The sequence below is a fragment of the Salvelinus namaycush genome, chromosome 15, assembly GCF_016432855.1.
Source record: "Salvelinus namaycush isolate Seneca chromosome 15, SaNama_1.0, whole genome shotgun sequence".
Lineage (NCBI taxonomy): Eukaryota > Metazoa > Chordata > Actinopteri > Salmoniformes > Salmonidae > Salvelinus > Salvelinus namaycush.
In genome coordinates, this window is record NC_052321.1 from 28,520,641 (window position 1) to 28,548,178 (window position 27,538).

Here is a 27,538-nt window from a genome sequence, read left to right on the forward strand (position 1 = left end):
GGAGAGACAGAATGGGGGGGGGGGGTAATTTAATTCCATAAATTCCAGGTATGTCCAAATACCTCAATGTGTGTTTGTGTTTAACAGTAAAGATTCTTTGGTAGACACCTGAATAACTCAACATGGTGTGTGTGTGTAGCTATTGACTTTAGCTCTTTGGTTACAAATACCCAGTTTTCCCCAAAGTGAGGTTTGTGATACCATAAAATGAACCCCTCTTATAAATCAATACATGGTCTTAGTGTCAGGCCTATTGCTAAGCCAAATAAGAGCAAAGGAGAAATCCTAAACCACCACAGTAGAAACATGGTAACACATCTACACTCCTTAGATACAAGTGCAGTTCACCAAAGATGCCCTTCATTAAAAAAAGTGACCATTCTCATCTTCCACCGTCAAGCAGACAACAAACAGTAGTCCAACGTAATCAAAGTGTGATTTTAACTTCCTTCAGGAATTCTCAATCAAAACATTAGTCAAGTCCTTCTTTATAAAGACCATCATCCAGCACAGCACACAAATCGTCAAAACTAAAATCTGTGATAAACAAATATCTGTAATTAATGATATTGATATACAATAATCAGAGTGCTGGGTTTCATGTCTAGGTTTCAAGTGCTGGGTTTCATGTCAGTAATTGTGTAAAAATCCTACAGTGAAATCTCATTAATACTGTTCAAGAGGGGGACACGCACAAAGTCATGCGATCCTTTCATTGTCAGGTTTTATCGCAGTCTCACCTCCACTAACACTTCGAAAAAGGACCATCCACCAGCACCACCATTTTGGAGCTAAAGGCCACAGATGCTTTCTCGTGGCCGACACAAACCTTGGGGGGGGGGGGGGGGGGGGGCTGCCGAGGTTTGCGCTTAGATTAGCCTGGAGTTGCGAAGGAACTGGATAAGGACTTTGTAAATGAAGGTGTATTGTGAGATGGTCTGCACCATCATCATGCGTTGCTGCCGGAGCATGTTCAGGACGGTCGGGACGTCCAGCATCTGGAGGAAAGAGGGGGAAACAGGACACAGACATGTTAAAAAAGGAGTATGTTATTGGATTTGTTCAGGGGCCTCTTGAGCTAAACCAGAAATGGGCAACTTTGATGGGGGTGGGAACCACAAAAAATTGGAACTCATAATGAGGGGCCGCAGTTGCGCCCCATTGCGAGCAAAACATTTTATTGGCCCTCTTGACGGTGGAGAGAAATGTTTTACATTTTAATTTTGTACAATTCTATTTTGCCATGGGTTGTAGAGAACATGTACTATTTTTAAGGCAAGTTCCTGGCAATTCTATACATTTCTCCATGGGGGGGGAGAGATTTAGCAAATTTATAGCTAACAATGCAATACTAATTTTTCCATGGGGCGGAGAGGAAAATGGGCTGTTTTACAGCTAATTTCCTGTAATTCTATCAATTTTGCCATAGGGTGTAGAGAAATGTTTACAGTTTTTAATAGATCTAATTGAGACTAACAAAATCAAATGGGGGCCCCCCGGCCGGTAATTCGACCGTGATAACACGTTTAGATAGCTGGCCCTAAACTAACTTAGCAATCAAAAAATTGTTAGCCGACATGGGCTAATTGACTATCACTGACATAAGAGAAAAACTGCTGATGCACAACCAAATTTCGAAAATTGCACTTTGTGTATTTTACTAGTCTAACTCACAACAGTAAGTTAATGAAATCAAATTATTATTTGTTTTTTTGGGGGAAATTGATCCGAGGGCCTTAAAAAGGGGGGCCCGTGGGCTGGCAGTTGCCCATCCCTGATCTAAACTGACCAATGCCTGCATTAATGATGGAATAGACTAGGGTTCAAGCCTGGCGACATGATTCACGCTGTCCTAACATAAAACAAAGAGAAGCATGAACCTTTACAGAATGTTTTAGGTGTTCTACATAGCCCAGCAATGTAATGGCAATATGCAGATCCCACTATATAGCCCAGTAGACCAGTACTGTAATGGTAATATACATGTAGACGTTAGCTTGTTTTTACCTCGTTGTGTTCCAGACAGGCGATCATAATCTCAGTGAGTATGACCACCCCGGTGCGGCCCACTCCAGCGCTACAGTGGACCAGCACGGGTAGGTTGGTGTTCTTTGGGTCGCTGGTGCTGTTGGTGTGTCTCCTCACTGACTGGATCTCCTCCAGGTACGCTGGGTAAAAAAATATAATAGATAAATGATTTATTTTATTAACCAAACTCTTAATGAAAAAAGAGGATTTTACAACAAAGTACCAATTAATCACCCCTTCAAATTAGACTGGTACTGCCTTCTTGACCTCTCCCTTGGAATATAGATTTACAATCTTAAGGCGAATTCCTGGTTTGAATACACGTTACATCTACATTTCAAACGATCCACTCACAGAGGAAGCCCTTGAAGTCCTCGGGGCAGCCGTGGTCGGGCCAGTCTGTGTACTGCAGGTGCCATACAGTGCGCTCCTGGCCCGTCAGCAGGTGTTTGATCTTCAGGCCCGTGGTGGCATAGCAGCCTGAGTCCGTCCTGAAGCGCGTGGTGATCTTAAAGCGTCCGTATGTCACCGTGTTGTGGCGAGAGCCCAGCCGTGGCCAGTAGCGGAAACTCTTCTCCCTGCCACCCTCCTGCAAAGGGGTTTAGAGGAAAAGGTTAAAGGTTAGCCAGAAGGATAGAGCTGAGAAACCTGCTACAGAAAGGTCAACAAGTCATGTTACTGCTAGATCTGAGGACATTCAATAACAACTTACACTTCTGACAGACATAATACAGATCAGTTTAACAAACACACACACCTCTTCAGCTGTAACCATGGCGATGATGGCCACACCCTGCTCCCACACCATTTGCCAGAAGTCCAGACAGGTGTTAGAAAGAGGGCCCTGGGAGGCGATGTAGCTCCACTCGTCGCCACCCACCGTGATCTAGGAAAAGCCAGAGGAGAGATATGGTTAGTGACCTCATTAAGCAATAAAGGCACATTCTGTGTTCTCCATCTAAAGCCACAGCAGGTATGCATGCATGCCATGCTGCTCATTACCCTACCCAGCCCTGGGGAAGGAATGATTATCAAGGAGACAATGTCTGCACAGATGCCTGAGCCATCAGCAGTAATCTGGAATGAAGAGCATTTATAGGAATGTTGTTTTTTAGGATGTGACAGTCAACAGTTGGAGGTAGTGACTTAACATCCAGCACGTATTACTGTGCTGAGGACTATTTCTGTCTGTAATAAAGCCCTTCTGTGGTGAAAAACTTATTCTGATTGGCTGGCTCCCCAGTGGGTGGGTCTGGCTGCCAAGTGGGTGGGTCTATGCCCTCCCAAGACTGCACCCCTGCCCGGACATGTAAAATCCATAGATTAGGGCCTCATTAATTTATTTCAATTGGCTGATTTCCTTATATGAAATGTACCTCAAACTCTTTGAAGTTGTTGCACGTTGCGTTTATATTTTTGTTCAGTGTATTTTGGCACCTGATGTGTCAATCCTACACCACATAACCTCGTTGTTCCCATGCACTGTCAGTAAGTTAACATACAAGACCCTAAAAATACCTTACATTGACTAAGTATGATTGATTACATCTGAAAATATTGACTTAAATTACTGGGTGCAGTAATGCTATTCAATGTAATGCTATTTTACACTGTTTTATGCTGCTATAACAAGAGTAGAAAAGTTAGGGCAAAAGGATCAAATATACTTTTCTTTAAATATCAATGTTTTGGCTACAAGGTCCTTTTCAAATGAAGTTCCAATGGTACAATGTACTGTTGAAAACAGTTTATTAAGGGGCTATATCCTTTTGTTGGACTCATAAGTCAGCATGAAATAAAATAATCACTTCTGGATTCATTACGTTTTGTTGTCCAACTGTTTCTAAAACTACAGGGTATGAGATGCAACATGGCCTTGAGAACAGCAGGAACTGTGTTGGTCATCTTTCATCTCTTGCAGGTAGCCTATGGTCTCATTCTTAGCTTTTGCAGTAACCCTTGTTAAATAACAACAATTATAAACTGGGTGGTTTGAGCCCTGAATACTGATTGGCTGACAGCCGTGGTATGCCCTGGATTTGACAAAACATGTATTTTTACTGCTCTAATTACATTGGTAACCAGTTTATAAAAAGCAATAAAGCACCTCAGGGGTTTATGGTATATGGCCAATATACCACGGCTAAAGGCTGTATCCAGGCACTCTGCTTTACATCGTTCCTAAGAACAGCCCTTAGCTGTGGTATGGTGGCCATATACACCACACCCCCTCATGCATTATTGCTTTAGTAGCTTGTTGTTATTCAACCTATTCTACAGACATTAAAACGGCATAAAATAAAGATTACTCTGAATCTTCTTCTGGTCTGTTGTATGCAGTGACATTGTCTGTTAAAACCTGTTTGGGATAGGGGGCAGCATTTTCACATTCGGATGAAAAGCGTGCCCAGAGTAAACTTCCTGCTACTCAGGCCCAGAAGCTAATATATGCATATGATTAGTAGATTTGGATAGAAAACACTCTGAAGTTTCTAAAACTGTTTGAATGATGTCTGTGAGTATAACAGAACTCATATGGCAGGCGAAAACCTGAGAAAAATCCAACCAGGAAGTGGGAAATCTGACCTGTAGCACCACCTGCACTCTGACATTACCACCTACACTTGGTACAAGAACAGATAATAAGAAGAGAATTACCCCAGAGCCAGGACTGAAGGGCTATGGCACAAAACCAATCGTGGGCCTCACACCTCTACTTTCTTATTGACCTATGTGGGATGTTTTCTACATTCAACTTTAGCCGAAATTCATCATTCTTTCTGGACGTTAATTAAAAAAAATAAAAAATAATATATATATATATATATATATATATATATATATTGATTCATTTATTACAGTAATGGGATAATGTTTTCATAGTTCAAGATTATGCTTCTGTTCTTTCTCCATGGGATTCACTATTTCCAGATTTATCACTGGGTAATGTACTCTACATGGAAAATATTGACGACATATTAAAAAGCTATTTTTGCTTTTCGACTAAGTTGCTCTTAATTTATATGGTTTAGGTTTGTGCGTTCACATTTGTTTTTATGAGACACAGTTTATATTACATTGCGATTAAGGTCAAAATTCTGTTTGAAATAAACATTTTAGAGAATATATTTAAGCATATGGTGTATGTAGTCTGTGTAACATTACCCTGATGTGCGAGGCGTTGATGTAGCCTGTGTTGTTCTCCTTGGTGGGCACCAGCTCCACACGCGTGTCGTCGTAGGGCAGCACATCCTGGAAGCGATTCCTCTCGCCGCTCTCTGGCAGCTGGGCGATGCTGCAGTCGCCTGCCGGACGCCGCTTGGCCACCTGCTCGTACTCTGTGAACACCATGCCCTGCTCCATACGCTGCTCCAGCACCTTACACTGAGAGAAACAGAGTATGACACATTGGATTGATCAGCTTCTAGACATGAAACGGGTATAGAGTTGAAAAGCTATAGTTTTGTAAGTAAGTATGCAAGAAGAAAGTACATTTTCCTGATGGTTAGAAACATGTAGTAGCAGTATCTGTTGTGCATGAGACGGAAACATATCAGCCATCTCCATAAATAAAGTCTTATATAACGCATGATGTAAAACACAACCCTTTGAATACAGGTGACCTGGATGTACAATAGATGTTAGAAAACTCCCAACAGCAATCCTTGTAGACAACATTTACTCTGCCTGCTTGATCACCTGGTAATCGAAACCACTTACACATCCCAAGTAAACTATGCAAATGTAGAGCAGTGAGGAGCCATGTCTGTTTCTTTAAGGGCTGGGTTTTATTTCTAATGTTCCCACCTACAAGCATGGCATTGTTTATTAAATCAGAAACACCTGCAAAGTTCAGAGTCGCGACTGAGTCAAACAGCTTTTCGTCTTCGCCTACACTGAGCTATAGGGGGTGAATGACTTATTATCCAATGGATAACAAGTTTTTTTCACTTATTTCTGCGCTAGTCTAATATTAAATATACACACAAGTACAAAACATTAGGAACACCGGCTCTTTCCACAACAGACTGACCAGGTGAAAGCTATGATCCCTTATTGATGTCACCTGTTAAATGCACTTCAATCAGTGTAGATGAAAGGGAGGAGACAGGCTAAAGAACGATAAGCCTAGAGACAATTGAGATACCGATTGTGTATGTGAGCCATTCAGCGTGTGAATGGGCAAGACAAAAGATTTAAGTGACTTTGAACAGGGTATGGTAGTAGGTGTCAAGAACTGCAATGCTTGACACCATGCCCTAAACAAATTAAGTCTGTTCTGTGGGCAAATTAAGGTGTTCCTAATGTTTTGTACTCATGACTATTTTATAAATGGTATAATAATTGCTTGATATGATTGCATTTTGCAACCCTGTTCCCCCCCCGTCAGCCCAAGATGAATGGCTTTGACCACTAAAGTCTTGCTTCACTGCTTTAAATTGGTGCAGCTAAACCACAAGTATCTATCCTATAATGAAAAGGCACCCGCAAAAGAAAATTAAAGGAACTTGTTAACCTATTTTGTTGTGCTGTTGTTATATTTGTATTTTGTGTCTGATGCGCTCAGGGTGTTACATGCCATTTGCAATGAGCATCATGATCAAAGTCATTGTAGCCCAGCGGTCACCAACCTTTTCTGAGTCAAGATCACTTTCTGTGTCAAAATGCAAGCCGAGATCTACTGCTCTGATTTTTTAAAGCCTATGCAACATTAACCTATTAAAACAATACTGTAGCAATGAGGTTTGTGCAGCTTTGCTTGCTGTTCGGACCATTTTCGGTTTTTGTATTACTTGAGGCACAGCTGAGTGAGCATACATTTAAATAATTTGCTTTTTATTTTACTGGGCTGATGGTCCCTGCATCTGATGGTCAGTGTCAGCGGAAGGGGAGAGAGTAGCAGACTGAGGGTCCGCCTCTCACCGTCCGTCCTTTCCTCTACGATACACTTTCCGACACTTTCCGACACTTTCCGACTACAGCTGCAGTGCTGGTTGTAGCGCCAATGGAAGTAGGAAGAACACACATTTTATGGCTTATAAAAGTGACGAATAAAGTGTTGAATAAAGTGTTGACAGTGCTGAGTAAGAACTTAAACTCACTCATAGAAACAGCAGCTCTTTGCTTTATTCGTTGACAGTTTCACTCTAGTCAACTATGCCTTAACCTGTTGAAGACAGAGGGTGCTGTTTTCACTTTGGGGGAAAATCGTGCCCAATTTAAACGGCCTCGTACTCAATTCTTGCTCGTACAATATGCATATTATTATTACTATTGGATAGAAAACACTCTCTAGTTTCTAAAACCGTTTGAATTATATCTGTGAGTAAAACAGAACTCCTTTTGCAGCAAACTTCCTGACAGGAAGTGGAAAATCTGAAATCGATGCACTGTTCTAGGGCCTGCCTATTAATGTCTTTGATATATATCAGTATACATGCACTTCATACGTCTTCCACTAGATGTCGACAGGCAGTGAGAGAAGAAATGGAGTGTGTAACTTGATCTGGGGTCGAATAATAGCTTTCGGCATGACGTGTCACCAGTTTCCTGTTTTCTGGAGAGCGCGTGAAGGGACCTGGATTTGCCTTCTGATAAGCTGTCGTTATGGACGACTAATATCTCCGGCTTTGATTTATGTGACAATATCATCGTAAAGTATGTTTTTTCAATATAGTTTTATTAGATTATTGAAATTTATTCGGGACGTTAGGCGTGTTGCGTTGTGTGCCTTTGTTCAGGAAGGAGAGCTTAGCGCCACTTTGCTAGCTTTCCGTGCTAATTGACTGGAGAAGAGGACATTCTAAATCCAAACAACGATTGTTCCCGACAAAGGACCCCTTGTACAACATTCTGATGAAAGATCATCAAAAGTAGGACCCATTTTATGATGCTATTTCATATATCTGTCGAACATGTTGTACTAGTCGTTTGCGCCCAGATTTTGGGTACTCTCTCGCTATACCTAAGCTGGATGTCGTAATGAAGTTATTTTTAGAATTCTAACACGGTGATTGCATTAAGAACTAGTGTATCTATCATTTCCTATACAACATGTATTTTCTAGTAACGTTTATGAATAGTTATTTGGTCAGAATAGTTGGTGTCATAAAAATATCTGCACATTCTGGGAAAAAGATGCTACGTTAGCACAATGTATAACCACTGATTTCAGCTCTAAATATGCACATTTTCGAACAAAACATAAGTGTATGTATAACCTGATGTTATAGGACTGTCATCTGATGAAGGTTTATGAAGGTTAGTGAAAATTATTATCTTTTGCTGGTTTATTCCCTATCGCTAACGTGCCTATTGCTATCGCTAACGTGCCTTGATGAATGAATGCGGTAGTGTGGTAGGCTATTGTAGTAAGCTAATATAATGCTATATTGTGTTTTCGCTGTAAAACACTTAAAATCGGAAATATTGGCTGGATTCACAAGATGTTTGTCTTTAATTTGCTGTACACCATCGATTTTTCAGAAATGTTTTATGATGAGTATTTAGGTATTTGACGTTGGTGTCTGTAATTACTCTGGCTGCTTCGGTTCTATTTCTGACGGTAGCTGTGATGGTAGCTGCAATGTAAAACTGATTTATACCTCAAATATGCACATTTTTCGAACAAAACATAGATTTATTGTATAACATGTTATAAGACTGTCATCTGATGAAGTTGTTTCTTGGTTAGTTTGGTTGGTTCTTGGTTAGTTAGGTTGGCTTTGTGCATGCTACCTGTGCTGTGAAAAATGTTTGTCCTTTTTTGTATTTGGTGGTGAGCTAACATAAATATATGTGGTGTTTTCGCTGTAAAACATTTTAAAAATCGGACATGTTGACTGGATTCACAAGATGTGTATCTTTCATTTGCTGTATTGGACTTGTTAATGTGTGAAAGTTAAATATTTCTAAAAAATATCTTTTGAATTTCACGCTCTGCCTTTTCAGTGGAATGTGGGAGGAGTTCCGCTAGCGGAACGCCAGAGCCAGACAGGTTAACTTTCTTTTACACCTCCTATGTTACTGCAAACATTGTAATCTGAGCCATCCGATTGGCCAGTGGTAAGGCCTATAGTGCACTTGATTTTCTCTCCAGGCCCTCTGGGAAGGCAGAGGTTGTACCTTCAGACACATGAAATGGGAACACAGCCTACCCGGCGCGTCTGGCAGCTGAAACGGGTGCACCTACCGCCGACAGCGTAAAAACAAATAAATAAAAACACGAACGCAGGGCTTTATCGTTGGGTGTTTACGGAAATGTTTGGCGATCGACTAGGATTGCCTAGGAGATCGACCTTTCGATCGTGATCGACCGGTTGGTGACCACTGCTGTAGCCTATCATTTCACTTCCCCTGTGAGGACCATGAGCACGGGCTGACTGGCTTTGCTGTACCGCAGCCGAAGCCTGCCAGCAGCCTACCTACCAAAAGGTTGCACCGTGCCCATTACAATGTAGAAAAATGCATGGCTCATATTGAAGATGCAAAAACTTGAGATAACAATAGACGGCAAAGTCAAAGATACTGATTTCCATCTGTGGCAAAGTTTTCCCTAAATGCTTATGACACATCCAGCTCCAGAACCAGCCAAGTCAGCTAGCTAATCTTTTGAATATGGTGTAGCAAAAAAACAAACGGCAAGAACAGATAACATTAGCTAGCTAGATAAGGTTAGCATACTAGCTAGCTACACTGACAGCTGTTAGTTCCCCATTTGTTGATGTTTCTCCACTCAATGTGGAATTCACCACAATGTTCTATCCCAACCCCAATTCGTAAATATATATAAGTAGCCTGTGTCATTCTTCTGGAGGTGGAAATGTAACTATTTTGCTCTAGTGCAGGAATTACGCCGAATTAGGGGACGCATTGCTCCCTGGTGGGCACCTTTAAACTAGTCTAGAGCATTGCCCACTGCCAGTGCCTACCCTCTCGTCGTTGGAGGCCTTCTCAGGTTGGTCCTTGCCTCCCTCGTGCATGGGCAGCCTGGACAGGGTCAGGCCGTTGAGGGCCGCCACCTTCAGAGGACCCATCTTCTTCAGCTCAGCCCGCTTCTTCATGCCCTGTTGTGACGGAGGACAGAGAGAGAGGTAGAGGGGAGAGAGAAAGAGTGAGTATGGCTGAAGTTGACCGAATGTCTAAGGAAGTTAGGGGCGGGGCAGTTATGGCTCAGCCTGGTTTGGTGGTGTGTTTTCCCATGGAATGAGACCGAACCAGCTACTGAGGTCGCCTTGCAACATTCCTTTCAGCTACAGGTGCACAAGGTGTCATCGTGAACCGGTCTCCCAACCACCATGAAACTACCCAGAATACCCCTGCATTGGTGGGTCAGTGAGTTTAGAAGTGATTGTGATGTCACAGGTTTAGTCACCTGACCAACAGATAGCGTGAGTTTGTTAAATTTATTTAACTAGGCAAGTCAGTTAAGAACAAATTTTTATTTACAATGACGGCCTACCCCAGCCAAACCCTAATCTGGACGACGCTGGGCCAATTGTGCGCCGCCCTACGGGACTCCCAATCACAGCCAGTTGAGTGACACCTCTAGCACTGAGATGCAGCGCCTTAGACCGCTGCGCCACTCGGGAGGTTGAAATGAACATGGCCCACTTCTGGCCTTTGGTATATTCCACTATTGTGTTGTGTGACAGTCCGTGATGGGAATGACAATCATTCAAATGTCAGACATTTTAGCTAAGAGGAAAAATATATCTTAACTGACAGAAATTAAAAATAGTCTCCAAGACATGAAGATAGGGTAACAGCTGTTCCTTGAACAATGAAAGACACACTGACACCTCTAGTCAAACTTAGTAGTCAAATGTGCTTTTAAAAAACAATTCTAAATACACAGGCATGTTTGGGCAGCGAGTAAAGCAGTGGAGACTGGGGCTACTATGGCAGAGGAGAGGGTGTATGACTCACGGCAGGAGGCAGGCCATCAATGGGTTTCTTCCCAGCAGGAACGTCTGACACAGGCCTCTTCTTGATGAAATCCTTCTTGGTCTTCGGTTTGTTCTGCCCACTGATGTCACTATCCGACATCGAGGGCACCATCCTGCCAGTCTGCCCGCCCTCAAACAGGTACAGTGACTCCGCCTCCTGGATCAGTGGGTGCACCTGATAGGCCGGGAGGCCAGACAGGACAGGGTCAAGGAAGGAGCCAATGGGATATGCGGGCGGGGGCTCCAGGGGAATCTGTCCCAGATTGGTTAGAAGCTGCTGCGGGTCAGGCCCGGACAATAGTGCATCGTGGGATTGGGGGGTGTGGCGTCCGCTCTCATCCTCAAACTCCTCTTCCTCGCTGCTGTGCACCAGCATGGTGGCGTCTGACAGGGACTTCTTGTGGCCGTAGCGAACGTCCTCTTTCCCCTCCCCCCCGTCCTCTGACTTGGTCCGCTCCAGGAACACGTTGAGCTGGGAGCCTGAGGGGCCATGCGGGGCCAGAGGGGGGGTGTCTGCGGCTGAGGCAGATACAGTCCTTTCCTTGACCCTCATACCCTCCAGGCTGTAAGCCAGGCCGGCAATCTCGATGGAGTTGCGTTTGTGTGCGTTGTGTTGGTGGGAGTGGTGTTGTGGGGGTCCAGCCAGGAACAAGGGCTCGGATACCTCCTGCAGGGAGTGGGCTACAGGCAAACTGTCCTCCTGGAAGGTCTGGACCGAGTGGTGCACGCGCCGCGTAATGATCAGGTCCGGGTTGCTGCTGCTCACATACAGGTGGCGAGACAGGTCCGGCGTGCTGTTGGCGGGCCGTGGGTGGGCGCCGTATGGGTAGGGGGGTGGAGGGCGGTACACTTGGGTCCTCATGATATTGGCCGCAGGATACTCCTGCGCCTGCTGCAGCTGGACGTTTGTCAGCTCGGGCACACTAACCGCCCCCACCACCGGCCTCCTCTCCGTGGGGTAGGGGTACGGCGAGGGGCTGTGGAAGCTGGAGTTGAGATGGAAGGGGTAGTGGTGGTGCGCTCCTCCTCCACCATGCTCTCCTCTGATCTCCGGCTGGCTGTAGACCAGGGGGTCCGGCCTGCTGTAGGCGTACGAGTTCCCAATGTTCAGGTTCCTCATGGAGTGGCTCTGGCGGTGCTCGTGGCCATGCACCATCCCTCCTCCACCTCCCCGGTTCTTCTGCCTCATGACCGTCTCGTAGTCCGGGGTGGCGCGGTAGGAGGGGGGGATGAGTGCGCTATGGCGGTGCGAGGGCACGTAGTCGGGCCGGGTGATATCACTGCCTGTGATGGAGGGGTTGGAGGACATGGGCGAGGGCTGCATGTAGTGCTGGGGGTTGGTGAGGGAGCTGGTGCTGTGGGCGCTGTACACGCTGCCGTTACGCAGCCGCCCGTTCCCACCGCCGCTGTTGCCGTATTCAAGTGGTGAGCGGTCCAGGCTGGTCTGGGAGTGGTAGTAGTAGCCGTGCTGACTGTTCATGTACAGGTTGTCTGAGACAAAGGACAAAGACAGGGTATTTTAGAACTACAGGCATAGGAAGGACATACCCTTTAATCTAAGCATTGTGGCATGATTAAGCAGTGAGCGGACATTCACCTTCATCTCTTTGTTCATTAGGGCTCAGATAGATGCATGATTGTGGTTGAAACTAGAGACGAAACACCAGTGATCCTGGTAAGGTCAGGCCTAACTGTATAAGTACCTTGTGAGGATGTGTAAGGCTCAGTGAAGTGACCATTGTAGTGCATCTGTGGCGGGGGCAACATGTAGGGTGGAGGCTTTGGCTGCACAGAGAGAGAGAGATCAACCAACAACACGATTTAGTTACTGCACACTTGATCTTCATGCAGCCCAACAGCATGGATTTACACACAAATCTAATGGTGTGCTGAAGCACTGGCCAGAGTCTGACGTTTGTCATGTTCTGCGCTCCACCGGCCATAGCTTAGAGGGAAAGTGTGTGTGTTTGAGAGAGAATTCGTGTTTTTGTGTGTGTGTGTGTGTGTGTGTGTGTGTGTGTGTGTGTGTGTGTGTGTGTACAGTTCACTGGCAGCATACCAGAGACATCCTGGTGGAGGATCGGCGTCTCACTGGGTTCACAGCGGTAGGCTGGGTTTGGCTGAGAACAGGAACATAAAAACGAAACAGGTAGTAAAAACAAAAAGGCTTTCTTTCAAGTTGAAAGGGACTCGGGGAAGTAGTTTTAAGAAGGCTGAATAGCTCAGATCACCTCTTCTCTGTTAAATTAAATCTCCCTTTATCGCAGTGAAAAATACAAGCAATATCCAGGAGAGAACTCCTTTTCTTAAGATTTGTTTTATTTGTATACGTCTTTCTTCGCCCAAACATTGAAAACATAAAAAGGTGGTGATGAGAGGATTGGTGTCATTTGAATGTAGCTAGGGTGTTTTGTAGGGCTCTGGTTGGTTTTTAGGAGAAGCTCTCTGAAGAGACCTGTACTGTGGGCGGTGGCTGCGGACAGCGTTGCTCACCCCTTGTTAGAAGGCAGAAAAGGAAAGCGAGGAAAGGAAAGAGTGAGAATGGACTTCTGGGAGCCCTCAGAAGGCGAAGGGGGGTCAGACTCCTCTCTGGAGAGGGGAGGAGAGGGGACAGGAATGAGGAGAGAACACACACACACAGGAACAGGGCTAGATTCCTTAAGAGAGACACTTACAGGCTGCTCTTGTTAATCTTATAAAACTTGTGCCTGGCCAGACACATCCGGCACACATATTTGGAGGTTTCCAGGTCTTCCTGTAGAGGGGAAAGAAAACATTCACAGCGTTAGACATTCAGTACACTGGTGGTGGTGCTCTACTCATCCACCTACCTAAATACAACTGCATGGGGCTTTGCCCAGCGGTTGTTGACTCTATACGCATGTGGCATAGTTACCGCCATACAAGATCACATGTTTATCTAGAAAGGTCAATACACATTCACACAGCATGCACTGTGAGAGCATAGAACTCCAGTGCATGTGTGGGACAATGTGTATAATGGGAAGAGGATAATTGCGGTGTGTGGTGGTGGTGGTTTGACACTCACGGTCTGGAACTGCACGCTCTCCTCTTTGTTGGTCAGCTCCAGGGCAAAGAAGGACTTATTGTGAGTCATGTTGTTAATTTCATTCCACCTACACAGTACATTAAAACACAGGGGGGGGCGAGAGCATGAGGCAGTGTCAGTGGTCACAAAACCTCAGTTTCTGCAGCCTGCTGTGGGAGGGGAGTGACGTTAACAGAAACCATATCTGAGTCAATAGTTAGAGAAGTGTTTACATTCAACACTCTCAGTAGCATTTAGACTGGGATATTCTACACAAAATGAGACTTCCTCTGTGTAAAATTGAAGTCATGTGACCTGATCTGAGGCCTAGAGTTTCTTCTTGCCAGGTCACATGGTCAGAAAAAACCCCTGACCCCAACTATAGAACATCCCATCTGATCCAAAATAGCCAGAGACGACCATGCCATCTAAGAATAGTAGCTAGCTGTGGACTGAACCAGACTCAATATGCTTAATCATTGGATCTAACACAATTACTGCTTCATGTACACAAATAGCAGACAGGCTTTTATTCAGACAGCCCGTATTTAGAAGCAGAACATATTGCAGGGCTGGGGGAATACTGTAAAAAATGTATATAAAAATAAACTAAATGATTTCCTGTCTTACTTGAATACAAGGGGTGGCCTGCCGTTTTTGTGCTTGACAAAAATGCCATCCAGACAGGCCCCAAGGAGGATATCAGTGCCTTGGCTGTCCTGTGGGGATGGGAAGAGAGAAGAGGATTAAATAGAAGAACTATAGCTAATGAAAAATGTGGACCTCACTGAGCTTTTTTGTCCTCTGTGCTGGAGGGGTCTATATTTATACTTCTATGAATATATTCCAGAAGATCAGCACCTGCTGAATTTTGAACTGAAAAACCATCTGTCCCTTTATTCGTGTCTTCACACATACATAATGTTGAAAAATAGAGGTATTGACAGAATGTCAATAGGACTGGATAGCAATGTAGTAGTGCAGTAAGGCTTTGGTGGAGCAGGTAGTGTAGGTTGGTGTAGCTGTGTTCACCTTGGCTGGGGTACTCTCCTGGCCATAGCCCTCCATCTTCTCCACCTCCTGCATGTACAACATCTCAGCCTCTGGGGCAGGCAACCCCCTGAGAGAAACACACAGCAATATAAGTTAACAAACAATACACATGTCCAAAGCAGACAGACACAAATGGAGACACCAACATCCATTAACCAGCACAGACAGAGTACACAGACAAACCCACACATACTTAGGTCACATTCCAAAACAGGATTCATGACATCACACCCAGGGCTCCAGACTAACATTTTCCCCTGTTGGCACTGGTGCCACTAACTCTTTCAGTTGGTGGCACCAACCCATGATTTCACTCCGTGACACAATAGAATAAATAAGGAATCATCTTATAAAGTCATTCAAAGTGCTTTATTAAAAAGGTGTACTAGACTACGGTTTGAGATTATATTCAAGAATGAAGTTGTTTCATCTAACATGTCTATGCAGGAATAATGCATGATTCCAGCAAATTTTGGGCTGATAATTAGGTTATCGTTATATTACTGTTAAAATAGGGCCCCATCATTTTCAGGTTTCAGCATCGTAGCTGGTGAAACTCTATTGCATTGATTGCAGTTGATTATTATTTTCCTTCTTCTGCCGATTGGTGATAAAAATGCATATCCCTGTGAGATGGTAAGGCCGAGGTCAGGAGGTTGCAACTTTGCATGATGGTAAAGGAGCAAGGGCCACACTCTATCATGCAATGCCATATGGCCACATGGCACTAACAAGTGATTGAATATGCAAACTTTTAAATCGCACACCCCTCATCCTGTTTGAGCTCGAGTCCTGAAATTCAGTAGATAGGTCCCTCTCCTCACAAGGAACAAGTGTGCCTCAAGGACCCATAAGGTCCACCATGATGGATTTTCTACCATTTAGAATTTTGTGAAAAACAGTTAACTTAAAAACACTACTTCTCTGGCACCAAATGACTAATCTGCACAAAACATGGCATCGATGGAGCAAGCTGTCACAAATTCATTTTTTCCAGGATAGCATCTCAAGCATTGGCTACTGACCAATAAGCAATCACGTGGGCGTGGTCTGGCACAAATGCATTTAACTCTGAGAGATATTCACATTGTAACCAAATTTGGTACACATCAAACACTGTCAAGACTCAACATATCTAAGCACATTCAGCTCAACCACACAGTAGCGCTATAATGGGCACGTTTATAAATTGCTTGATCGGATTGACTCAGTGATGAAATTTGGCACACATGCTCAGGGATATGAGCCTGGTTAATCTGTTAAGTATGGTTCAGTTTGGCTCCATGGTGGTGCTGTTGGGAAGAAAAAAAATCATCATTCATGCACACTCATTGGCTAATAGCAAGCATATTGTTTGAGCAAAAGTCTTAAAATCGATCGGACCAGTGGTGCTGTAGAAGAATACATTTGAAAGTTGTAAACATCCTTCAAAATACATCAAACGGATATTACACTGCATGATCAGTTTGATTTTGAGTTCTGATATTTGGCAAGTGTGGTAAACAGTACAGAAGTAATTCATCGTAGGGCAATGTGCCCAATTATTCCTGATGGTGACACAGTGGGCCCATTGCTGAACCTTGTCTTTTGTTCAATAAAGATACATTTATCTACATGTACTAATATCACTTTTTTGGGGCTTATTCACTACCTGAATGTGAAATCTAACTCTAAACATAATAGCCCCTGATGGTAGCCACGTATTAATCTAAAAGTTTTTTATTTTTATTTTTTAACCTTGCTGTGGTAGCCTACTACTCAATGGAGTCCCATGCACTTGCAATGGACAATGCACATTTCTTGTGCGAAATATCTCAAAGCCATATCAAATATCTTGGTTGTAAAATAGTTTCTATAGAGCTCCATTATCAGAAACAAATAATATGCCTACAGAAAGCTGAGAAACTTCTCTTCAACAGTGACGACAGTAGTTGCTTCCAAGGCTGTATTTTTCCCGCAATTGAGTTAAATGATATTTCCTACAATCTGAGCACGGTGGAGAGGGAGTGGTTCGCTCACTCTTCACATCATCAAGTTCCATCGGAACAGGCACAGGGCAGAGACTTTCATTACAGGAACCACAAGGATTAGGGCCGTCCCTGACAAAAAAAAACAATATTGTTTGACCAAGAGTCGTCTGTTCTTTCGACCAATCGGTTGGTGGCTGACTTAGTTGCTGAAGTGGCAACATAAATTACAGTAATTTCCGACTGAAAAGTTTACGAAAAACATTCCCCTCAACCCTTGCTCTATTTATGTGACACATGTACGCATTGCCTGAACTATTGCATATCATAATCACATCAATAAACAAACTCTGAACACCGTAACACGTGACAGCAGAATTGATACAGAAGACGTGACAAACACAAAACGGGGAAAGTTTACTGGTTAATCAGGAAGTAAAGGGGAAGTCAGATGTGTGGAATAACTTTCACTAGTTGTGGAAAATATTGGCATTCAAGAGAAAAAAAAAGAGGTAAGGCGCAAGCGCTGCGTGCATATTATGTGTGCCAAACAGGTGCTGTTAGATTACAATATTCTTTCTCTGACCGTTTGGAACAATGTAAACACTAAATACATTGCAAGCCTACCAGAGTCCGTTGTAACACTTTTTTTTTGTAAAGCCTTTATTACAGCAAAGACTAAAAACAGTCGCCTTCATTGGTGAATGCAATTTCCGAAATGGAATAGTTATGGCCTATTTATTGTTTACGCTAATTATTCAATGATCGCTTTGTTATTTTAAAACTAAAATGCTTGATTGCATTTCAAATCAGGAATTTCCCTTCTAGGCAGAGTTGAAGAAAAAGCCATATCTCAGACTGGCCAATAAAAATAAAATATTAAGATGGGCAAAAGAACAGACACTGGGCTTTTGAACAGTAGTGTATATGGATGATTTATAAAGCCAGGCACATTTATCAGTTAGGCTATTGATTATAAACCTAATTAAGTTGGGGTTTCCTCTCTCCTCACTTGTTTAGATAAACAGATGTCTAAAAAAAGTTAAGGGCTATTTTCTTGCCTCCTAACTCCATTGCTGCCTCCGCCGCATTGTTCAACACCAATATGCTGGTTAACTTTGCTATCATGCACATAGCAACATGGTCTAGGAAAAGGCGCTAATTCAGTGCACTAATTCGTTTCAAAACCGGACAATGACCACTGTCCGCGGGAGAAAACGCATTGGTTATAAAATATTATTTTTGGGGGGTTTTGCACAATTGTTCTTATGTAATATAACCATATACAATTTCCGCAGCACATTTCTTAAACTGATGGACTGTGCCATCCCCACAGCCTCCACAATGGATCAGTCCACTCAGACAGCCTCCAGGGGGGGGAAAAAGCATTGCATGTGACAAATTCACTAAACCTCAACTAAAACTTGTAATGAATAATGTGGAAATTGAGCAACTTAAGGGGACTAAACTGCTTGGAGTAACCCTTGATTGTAAACTGTCATGGTCAAAACATATTGATCGGGAGAGGTCTGTCCATAATAAAGCTAACATTAATAATATGCATGTCAATCTCGCCTGGCTTAAAGTAAAGGAGAGATCGACGTCGTCACTACTTGTACTTATGAGAAGTATAGACATGTTGAATGCACCGTCTGTTTAAACTACTAGCACACAGCTCGGACACCCATGCAAAAACAGATAAAAAGACACCTTATGGAACAGCGGGGTATGTGAAGACACACCCACAAATACATACACGATAACATATGCACAATACACACATGTACACTGTGCCGGAGGGCACACACTTAATGTGTTGTGAAATGTATTGTAATATTTTTTAAATTACTTTAATTTTGCTAGACCCCAGGGAGAGGAAATACTGGGGACGCATAATAAATACAAATGTAGAATGTGCAGCTCGTACCCATGCAACCAATTAAAACATTTACTCGCACAGCGAAGTCAAAGGGTAGCAAAATGCAACGAAATGGTCGCAGTCTGGAGCCCTGACAACCCATATCTCAACAAACTGAAAGTGTCAGTCTAGTTCAACCACCAGCAAGATCAGCTGCTGCTATGTGCTATCCCCCATCATCTCCATCTTCTGTTCATCTGTGTCACTGCACTTCGATTGACACACACAAAGCAGTGAAACCATTTCATACACACCAACATTGAGGCAAGCATCAACTCCTCACCTCCAGAACCCAAACCCCAACCTGACACCTCCCTCCCCTGTAGCTGGGGCCCAAAACAGCTTTTTCCATCTATCTATCCAGTTAATATGGGGGGTGAGCAGAAGGCTGGAAACCTGCAGATTGGGATGGCCGGAATGAAAACCAGCTGGCCTTGGAGGTGGCTTGGTGCCATGCCGGCCCCGGCTCGGGGCTTTTCATCTATCTGCCTGACTGTAAATTAGAGCTGAGGACCCCTGGTCAGATGGGTTTATTTTCAGCCTGCTGAGGCCAGATGAGAAAGAAGCACCATGGACTGGCCCACTGCATGGATCGAACCTGGACTCAATTAAAAGGCACTGCGAATGTCAGCCTCAGGAGTTGTGAAGGGGGGTTCCTGTGGAGAATATAAGGCATGTCTTCTTTTCCACAGATGGAAAATCTGATGTGGAAACATCTGAAGATTTCTCACCTGTAGTTCTGGTAAAGCACAGCCACTTTCTGAGTGGCCTCTTCCAGTACTCTCTCATCCTGGATCCAGCCCTATGAATAGATGGGGAAACCTAGATTACATTGTGCACATTCATGAACAGATGACTATAGATCGTAAAACAAGAACTTTGAGACACAATGCCATAGAGAAAAGAAAGAAACTGCTTACGATAGGAAAGAGCACAAACTTCTGAAGAAACTCCTGCGAATCGTAACGATTGAAGTCTCCAAAGTCAGCTGAAACAGAAAATAATAAAATACAATCTTAATTTTAGTACACTGGGTGAATACATATAACACTACAGTAATATTTTTCCTAGCAGTGAATACAAGTGAAAACCTGACAAACATTTATTTAAATAGGTACAAGTCTGTAATGAGTCTATTTCTGCAGTTAGTGCGAGGCAGACAAAGCGTCCATGGATTTTCGGAATGGTATGATGCTTATTTTAGAAAAGCAGGGGACCCGTGTGTTATGACACGGGATTGCTTTAACGTCTGAAATTGTAGTGGTCCAACGTTAACAGCAATCTCTGTCTGCACGCCAGCTATGTTCACAGCTATGTTCAGTATCCCAGGCATTAGCCATGCTAGCTACGGCTCTACCGGCCAGGCCCCCACAAGCCCTAACCTCAGCAGCTAGGTAAAAATAGACAATGTCCAAAACCAAAAGCAAACTTAGCAGGGCTTTTTTTAAGTCAACAAATACTTGAGGTTTCTTAAAGCTTTTAGTATTACTGGGATGCTATTTTGATCTAGCTTGCTATGCAGTTTGGGCAGCAATAGTTTGGACCTGGGTTGCACCAGTAAGTGATCTCAGTTGCTGTGCAATGTTAACACCTAGGCCAGTAACTTGCACTGCCTGATATAACTTTGCCAGTAATGTTTGAGATTCTTCTGGCTGGGCAAAAGTGGGAGTCCAGAAATGTCAAGCTGGAGACTCATGCAAAGGGAATCTACACTCCCTGAGCATGGCCAGTTTATAGGTGGGTTTGGGCTTGATGGTGCTTGATAAGTGTCCTACATTAACAGACTTGTGAAAAGCTCAATAAACCCGAAATAAAGTGCTCCTCAGCTTTTATACAAACAAGGTTACTTAGGATAGTAGAAAATGGCCTTACGTTGTACAATGAGACATCAATGATGTTCTTTTGAATAGCAACTGAAAATATTCAAGTTTAAAATTCGCGTTTTCCCTAGGTATGCTTTGAAATCATATGAGACTTCTGACGAGTCCCGAGCTGAGATTCAGTAATGATCCTCGAAACCATACTCTAACAACTTCACTCCTGTTGCATTGGTGTACCGTCACCAGCTTTAGGTTCAATAAAGCATGAGCTGTGGAATTTACAACAACAGGTCATGACAGCAGTGTGTGAGTGTGGTGCAAAACACTTGCTGTGGCCACCTATGGCAGGACCTGACCTGTCACCACAGTTTGAACAGGTGGCGATCCTCAGTCACCCCATCAGTAGATAAGTGTGTACCGAGTTGAATTTCCCTTTGTCACATTCAGAGCCAGTGTTCAGTATTCACATTACCTTGCACTGCCAAGCCAGCCAGGCGGATGGCCTGTTCTATGGAGCAAGGGATTCGGCCTTCGAGAACATCCTTCTTCAACTGGAGATAATACTGATATCTGTAGGGAGGTAGAGGAAGTTGGTTAATCTCAAGGTGTGGACAGAAAACAAACATGACTTGGTTTGACACCTCCATTGGTCAGTGAGAGATGTGATGTCATACTGTAGTGGGTGCCAACACAGGAAAAAACAGTGGTTACTGGACTGAGTTGCTCAATGCTCAGTAAGTGTTATGGCATACGGAGTATGGCAAATCCTCTGGCATGTAGGACATACATGCATTACATCCCACTACTTTTGACTGGTCCAATAGAAATGGATAGATTATATCAATATGGTGGGAACTGTGTGGCTAAGAGTTAACCAAGAAATACATGAAGGAGACAACATTTTGGCATGAGAAGCAACCTGAATGAGTGTCTGGTGTCCCTCTGTTAAGTGGATATCTGACCTAGTGATCTCCTGCTGCAGCTGGCCTACGGTGGGCACGTAGAAGACCACGCCGAAGTAGACAGTGGGCTCCAGGCCGTACTTGTCCAGCTGCTTCTTCAGGGGCTTCTCCAGATCGATCCAACGCTGCTGGTTCTGCTTGTTGAAGTACCATAAGCTGAAGTATGTTATCTGGTGGGGGAGGAAAGGAAATGTGGGGCTTTAAAATCAGGGAAACAGGAAGCAGACTATTGAAAGATGAGGCGATTGTGAAATCGTTACTTGTTAATGAAATGACAGTAATATGGTATTTTGGTTTACAATGACAATAGCTTAGGTTAAATTTCCTACGCTAAATTATAGAATACTTAAAATGTTTGTGCTTCCTTCATAAACATGGCGATACTACTACACATAGCTTGTATTCATCTGAAACATGAATCTTGACCCACAAGCCCAAAGTAAAGTTAAAGGCTGCTGTGCTGCTGCCACTCCCTGTCCAGTCTTGTGACTGTCTACTGGGGTGGAGCAGTGTGCATCACACAATGAACAGTGGTTCTGGAGTTGATCTGTATTGTTTATGATGAAGGGAGTCTGGCCACAAGGCTCACAGCATGATTGCTCTCACTACAATTATACCATTGCTAACCCATTTACAACGTCTGAATGTCTATTTGAAGTGTTGGAATTTATAGCAGAAATCACTGCTAGGCAATTTAAACCCTCCCCTATTGCAAACAGTTCACACAAAGTTCATGGTAAAGATCATCAACGTCTGTGAGAGAATCAAGACATTCCAACAAAGAGCATATTCTAGAGATTCTCTGAAGGCAAAATAGTCAGGCCAAAACATAGGCTACCAGCCTACAGATTTAGAAAGCATTTCTATCTTCCTTTTATATATTGCATGGTAACAGATCCTTCAACCATGTGACCATAGATTTATTTCAGTGTCCTTTCCTATATAGGGCCCTATAAAATCTGTAATTTTTTTGGCCTGATTCCATTTAGTTTTCCCCCAAATTCAGTTCTCTGTTTTGTTTTCCAGGATTCCGGTTTAAGCTCAAAAGAAAACAAAACACTTTTTGATTAGAAAAACAAAATTGGATGTTCAAAGTCCACAATGCTTAAACCATGAGACCACTTTTGAGGTCTGGGAAAAATTTAAAAAAATGTAGACTTTTTGATTGTAGTTACCGAGAGAAGTTTCTGTAGCGCTCATGTGACTGCAAAGTCGTCTATTCTTCCAATCTATCGACTGGTCTACATTTTTATTGTGTATTTTCCATTTATAGACCCACCCTATGTGTTTTAATAAAATCAACTATATGCACTGAGCGATGCTTTAAGGGCACTGTTTGATGAAATAATTAAGACACAAATAACTCAAGGAGGGAGCCAGAGATCAAGACAACCAAAAGAACAAAAACCTGTACCCGACCATCCTCCTCCCGCTCTTACTGGCCTTTGCAGATTCTGCCGTTACGCTCCTGAAGTTGCCGGTAGGCTACACATACCGGTTTCATGCCGAGTGCCAATTTATCTAACCATTTCTACCGATCTGTGTGCCAGTTCTGGTTTTCATATGCACATTCTCAAACAATTTCATTTTTAATAATGTCTTCGCATCTCAAAACCATTGTCGTGTTGTTAATGAAAATTTGAACTAAATGAAAATGATACAAATCTAAAAGTAACTTATATTGCCAACTATGTAAAAATATCCTATATAAAGCCAACAAATAAAAACATTGCAGACTGCAGGTAGAAAATATCCTATGAATCACATTGGCTACACATAGCCTGTCTGCAAGGAACTTTAAACATTGTATCAACTTGGTCTGGTGCTAGCAAACTAGCAACACTGTATAAATATTCTGGGCCCTCAGAGTTTCCCGGGGCAGACACAGCTGTAGGCTTTTTGAGCAAGGGATAAGAAGTAATCAGGTAGGCCAATTTTATGAAGTTTCCACTGGATCAGAGCATTGTTGTTTTATTTTGCAGAGTGGTTATTGAGCTGTAAAGATATTTCAAATAGTCTACACTGAGGAACTATTGTCAATGATGTAAAAACAGACTGTTTATTTGCTGTTTGAGATTAATTAAAAAATACTTTGAGATGCTCCACAGCTCAGTTGTGGTGGGTTAAGACAATCAGAAATACTATCAGATCCGCAAATGGGCACATTTATAGCCCTACAGTTGCGCGCAGTCCAAGTAGCCTATGCCTCCTATGCGTAATCAGGTGCACGTCCTTACTCAACGTTGACAGGAGAGCTCCAAACAAAAGACAATTAATAAATTGGCAAAACTCGTAAATGGAATGAAATAAACCAAAACCTTGTTTTTCACAAGTATAGCATAGGGTTTTGAGCTCTGCAAACAACGTGTCCACTCTGACAATGAGAATAGTAAAAGACTGTCAAAATAATAATAATATATTGAATACATTAACAGAAATGACCATAACCAAACAAACATTGTAGATTAGAAATTATGAGAATTAACAGTAAATGTACTGGTGATAGTGGTGTGCCATCCCCTCGGCCTCCACAATGGATTAGTCCACTGAGCCTATCGACCAAACAATTTACCAGTCGACTAAATGGGATCAGCCATAAACAAATGGCCACTGGATTTATGTAAATAATCATGATATAAATTCTGCCAGGTATGCTTAGGCTACTTTATAGCTAACATTTAATTGAGTTTTTTTGGGAAAGCCTTTCCATTCTTACCAGAAGATGAGTATGATTAGCATCATCGTTAATGGCTACACAAAGTATAGACATACGCAAGCACCGCACAAACAATATTTTCTTTATGCAGATTCTAGAATATTCACATGAAACTCTGTTGCCAATTAGAGGGAAACCTAGCTACCGAGTCTGATTCAGATGCATACTGAATCACAGCACAGGTGTGTCCACTGTGTTCACAGCAGAGGTGGGTCCACTTGAGCGGTGCATGCATGGCCTACGTGATTGAAGAATGACTAGGTCAATGTGGAATGCCTTTGGCTGAAACAAATTATTCTTTCCATAACCTCAAGACAATAGGAAAGGTTCTAGGTTTCTGATTGTTTTATAATGACAGGACTATCAGGTAGGCTGTTGGAGAACAGATCATAGACCATGATAACTTTAGCCTAAATGGCCACCCACTTGAGAAGAGTAATCACGAACAAAACGACAACCATCAGTGTTTCAGTCATCTTGAGCATACATACCTCTCGTAACTCAAGTCTCTGTGCAACTGCCTCCAAACATTCCTGGCCGGTGCTCTCCACAGAAAGAGTAAACTCAACAAATTCCCCATTGAGCAGCTGAATGCGTGTGACCAGACAGCTCTTGCTTGAGACAGTATACCTTCGAGTTCTTTTGAGTTTTAAGCCGAATGGCAAGGGCATGTTTCAAAGTCCTTTGGCAAGGAGTACTTCCTTGATCCAGAAATATATGTCCCGTTGTCTCTAAACTTTGCCCATCAAAAATGTAGTGGATAAGAGGCCATCCATGAGTTGGATACATGTATCCCTGTGAAAACAGAAAGAGACTAATTGTTATGAGACAATATAATTGATTTGATCATTCCAGATAACATTTTCAAGACAAACATAGCAAGCAGTATTATACTATATGACATGTTATTCGGAATCACCAACTTTGGTTCTGGAGAGCAACATTGTGTGCAGGCTTTTGTTCCAACCCAGCACTAACACACATGATTTTAATGTTCAACATTGATAAGTTGATTCAGTTATGTAGTGTGTGTGGCTGGAACAAAAGCCTGCAATCCCTGACCACCAGCAGAGGTAACCAATCTCAGAACATAAAACAGATGCCCTTTATGAAACAACCCATCTTATTGGTAATCCACTTAGCTAGTTAGACAGGGAGCATCTAATTTCTTGGTGCAAATCAGACAGTCGAGTGATTATTGAATGAGCTGCAAATAACTCTGTACCAGTAGTTTGCTAATGGTTCTCCATCCCAAAGTTATCTGTAGGTCACTTCCATTACACTGGAATAACAGAGATCAAAATTGAATGTTGATAGACAGTGCAGTGAGCTCCAGTCCAGATTTAACTAGTAAACTAAAGTTGTTTGGAACAAATGACATCAACGACTTTTACTAGCTAATAGCCAATATACTAGATGACAACGTACAATACATGATATTGTAGAGACGGACAGTCTCCATCAGATATGAGCATTATTTTTTTTACGTTAGTTAGCTAGTCCAGCTAGCAAAGTCAGGTGGCTAACTAGCCGTGTTAATTTAGTTAGCTAACGTTAGCTCATTAACGCCATCAAGTTCAAGCAACAAATTACTTCGGGTTACATGAAAAATAAACAAACACTTTTATACAAAGTTAGTTATACGGTTATAAAACAGAGTTGCTCCCAAAAAAGCCTAAACATAGAACCACAGACAGTACAGTACGTTTAAAAACGATCCAGTAAGTTACTTCATGGTTTCCCAAGCTCGGTCCTGCCACCATCCCCCGACTGCACTTTTTGTGTTTTGTCCTAGCACCACACAGTTGATCCAAATAACCAACTCAACATCACACTTTGACTAGTGGTAGGGCAAAAGTTTGGGAAAGCCTGCAGTACACTAACTTTAGCTAATTAGCTTGCAGGCTAGCATAGCTAACGTCCACAGCGTCAAAATGGGCTCTCCATCACCATAACAAAATCCCTGCAAATAGCAGGATAGTTGACATTAGCATCTTTACCTTATTGATGTCCGCCAAAAGCAAATTAGTCAATTTGTAAATTGTGCATATCCAAAGCTGCCGCCAGTCATTATAGGTGATAGTTATGTCAAATATCGAAAAGGTTTAGTTTGGAAGCTGCATACAGAAAACCAACTCAGCTAACGACGTGCTTCACTTCCTGCGGAAAGAGCAACAAGTGTGTATGAATCTCTACATCCGCGGATCTATATTCTACTCTTTTTAACACAACCGTTTTCCTATAATGTTGATTTACATAGACAAACAAAACTATGAACATTTACATTAAATATATTTTCTCCAGGTCCTGTATGAGTTTCAACGGCTGTATTTCTTTATAAAAGTTTGAGTAGTTCTTCAACAGCGGCGTGATACACGGCAGATTTAGAGGCAATGACATCAGACAGCTGGAATGCCAGGCAGGGAAAATGCCAAGAATGAGACAGCTGCCACCCTGCTTACGACGTACGTTATTCAGCCCCGTACACTGAAAATCTATAATTCTGCTCATGTTATACTCATTTGTGAACTGTCCGTTTACTTTACTAATTTATTAATGCCAGCTGAGGTTGCTGTAAAACAGTGTGATACTGCTGGATGAAAATAGACGCACACACACCCCTCCCACTAGGACAAAGCTGAGACAAGTCGACTTTTGTGCAGAGTTCCATGATGAAAGAGGAGGCGGTTCATAACAACATAACAAAACATTTTATTGTAAACATGAACAACACTGTTAGGCAGTCACAGCAAAGGTCACAGTTAACTAGGCTACATGTTGCAGAGAGCACAGTGCCTCTTATTAAAGGTATTTCCTAGAATATTCACAGATACTCTGTTATTTGAAACCAATAGGCTACAAAGTGAGCAATACATTGATAAATATATAAAAATACATTTCTGGTCTAGTTCATTCTCATCATTGTGTAACAATAATCGAAACACATATTGGTCAATACTTTGTACCGTAAATCTCCACGGCAATACAGTGTCCAGAACAGGAATGGGCATTTACAAAAAGTATGAAATATACAGCTTCCGTTTATAAAACACATTCGAGATTCAAAAACCTCAATA

The 27,538-nt window shown here is 42.7% G+C and overlaps 1 protein-coding gene across 1 annotated transcript; it reads right to left on the bottom strand.

Annotated features, from left to right (window-relative positions):
• Window positions 1–338: 338 nt before the first annotated feature.
• On the bottom strand, window positions 339–26,614 carry LOC120060401 (tyrosine-protein phosphatase non-receptor type 21-like). Its single transcript, XM_039009698.1, has 19 exons — window positions 26,462–26,614; window positions 24,953–25,256; window positions 21,746–21,915; window positions 21,256–21,353; window positions 19,884–19,951; window positions 19,695–19,765; window positions 15,058–15,145; window positions 14,656–14,744; window positions 14,026–14,113; window positions 13,652–13,731; window positions 13,036–13,096; window positions 12,680–12,761; window positions 10,957–12,467; window positions 9,960–10,094; window positions 5,194–5,412; window positions 2,786–2,914; window positions 2,383–2,617; window positions 2,008–2,168; window positions 339–998 (listed from the first exon to the last, which is right to left on the bottom strand). The coding sequence occupies exons 2-19, from the start codon at window positions 25,130–25,132 to the stop codon at window positions 870–872; spliced, it is 3,594 nt and encodes a 1,197-aa protein (XP_038865626.1). The 5' UTR covers window positions 25,133–25,256; window positions 26,462–26,614; the 3' UTR covers window positions 339–869.
• Between the last annotated feature and the right edge of the window lie 924 nt (window positions 26,615–27,538).

What these genes read in the sequence shown, in the direction of transcription:
- LOC120060401 (XM_039009698.1), bottom strand. Translation starts at nt 25,132, where the DNA reads ATGCCCTTGCCATTCGGCTTAAAACTCAAAAGAACTCGAAGGTATACT. An exon ending in AGAGACTTGAGTTACGAGAG is followed by an intron (nt 21,916 to 24,952) that starts GTATGTATGCTC and finishes CTCCCCCACCAG; the next exon opens with ATAACATACTTCAGCTTATG. An exon ending in AGAGCGTGCAGTTCCAGACC is followed by an intron (nt 13,732 to 14,025) that starts GTGAGTGTCAAA and finishes TCCCCTCTACAG; the next exon opens with GAAGACCTGGAAACCTCCAA.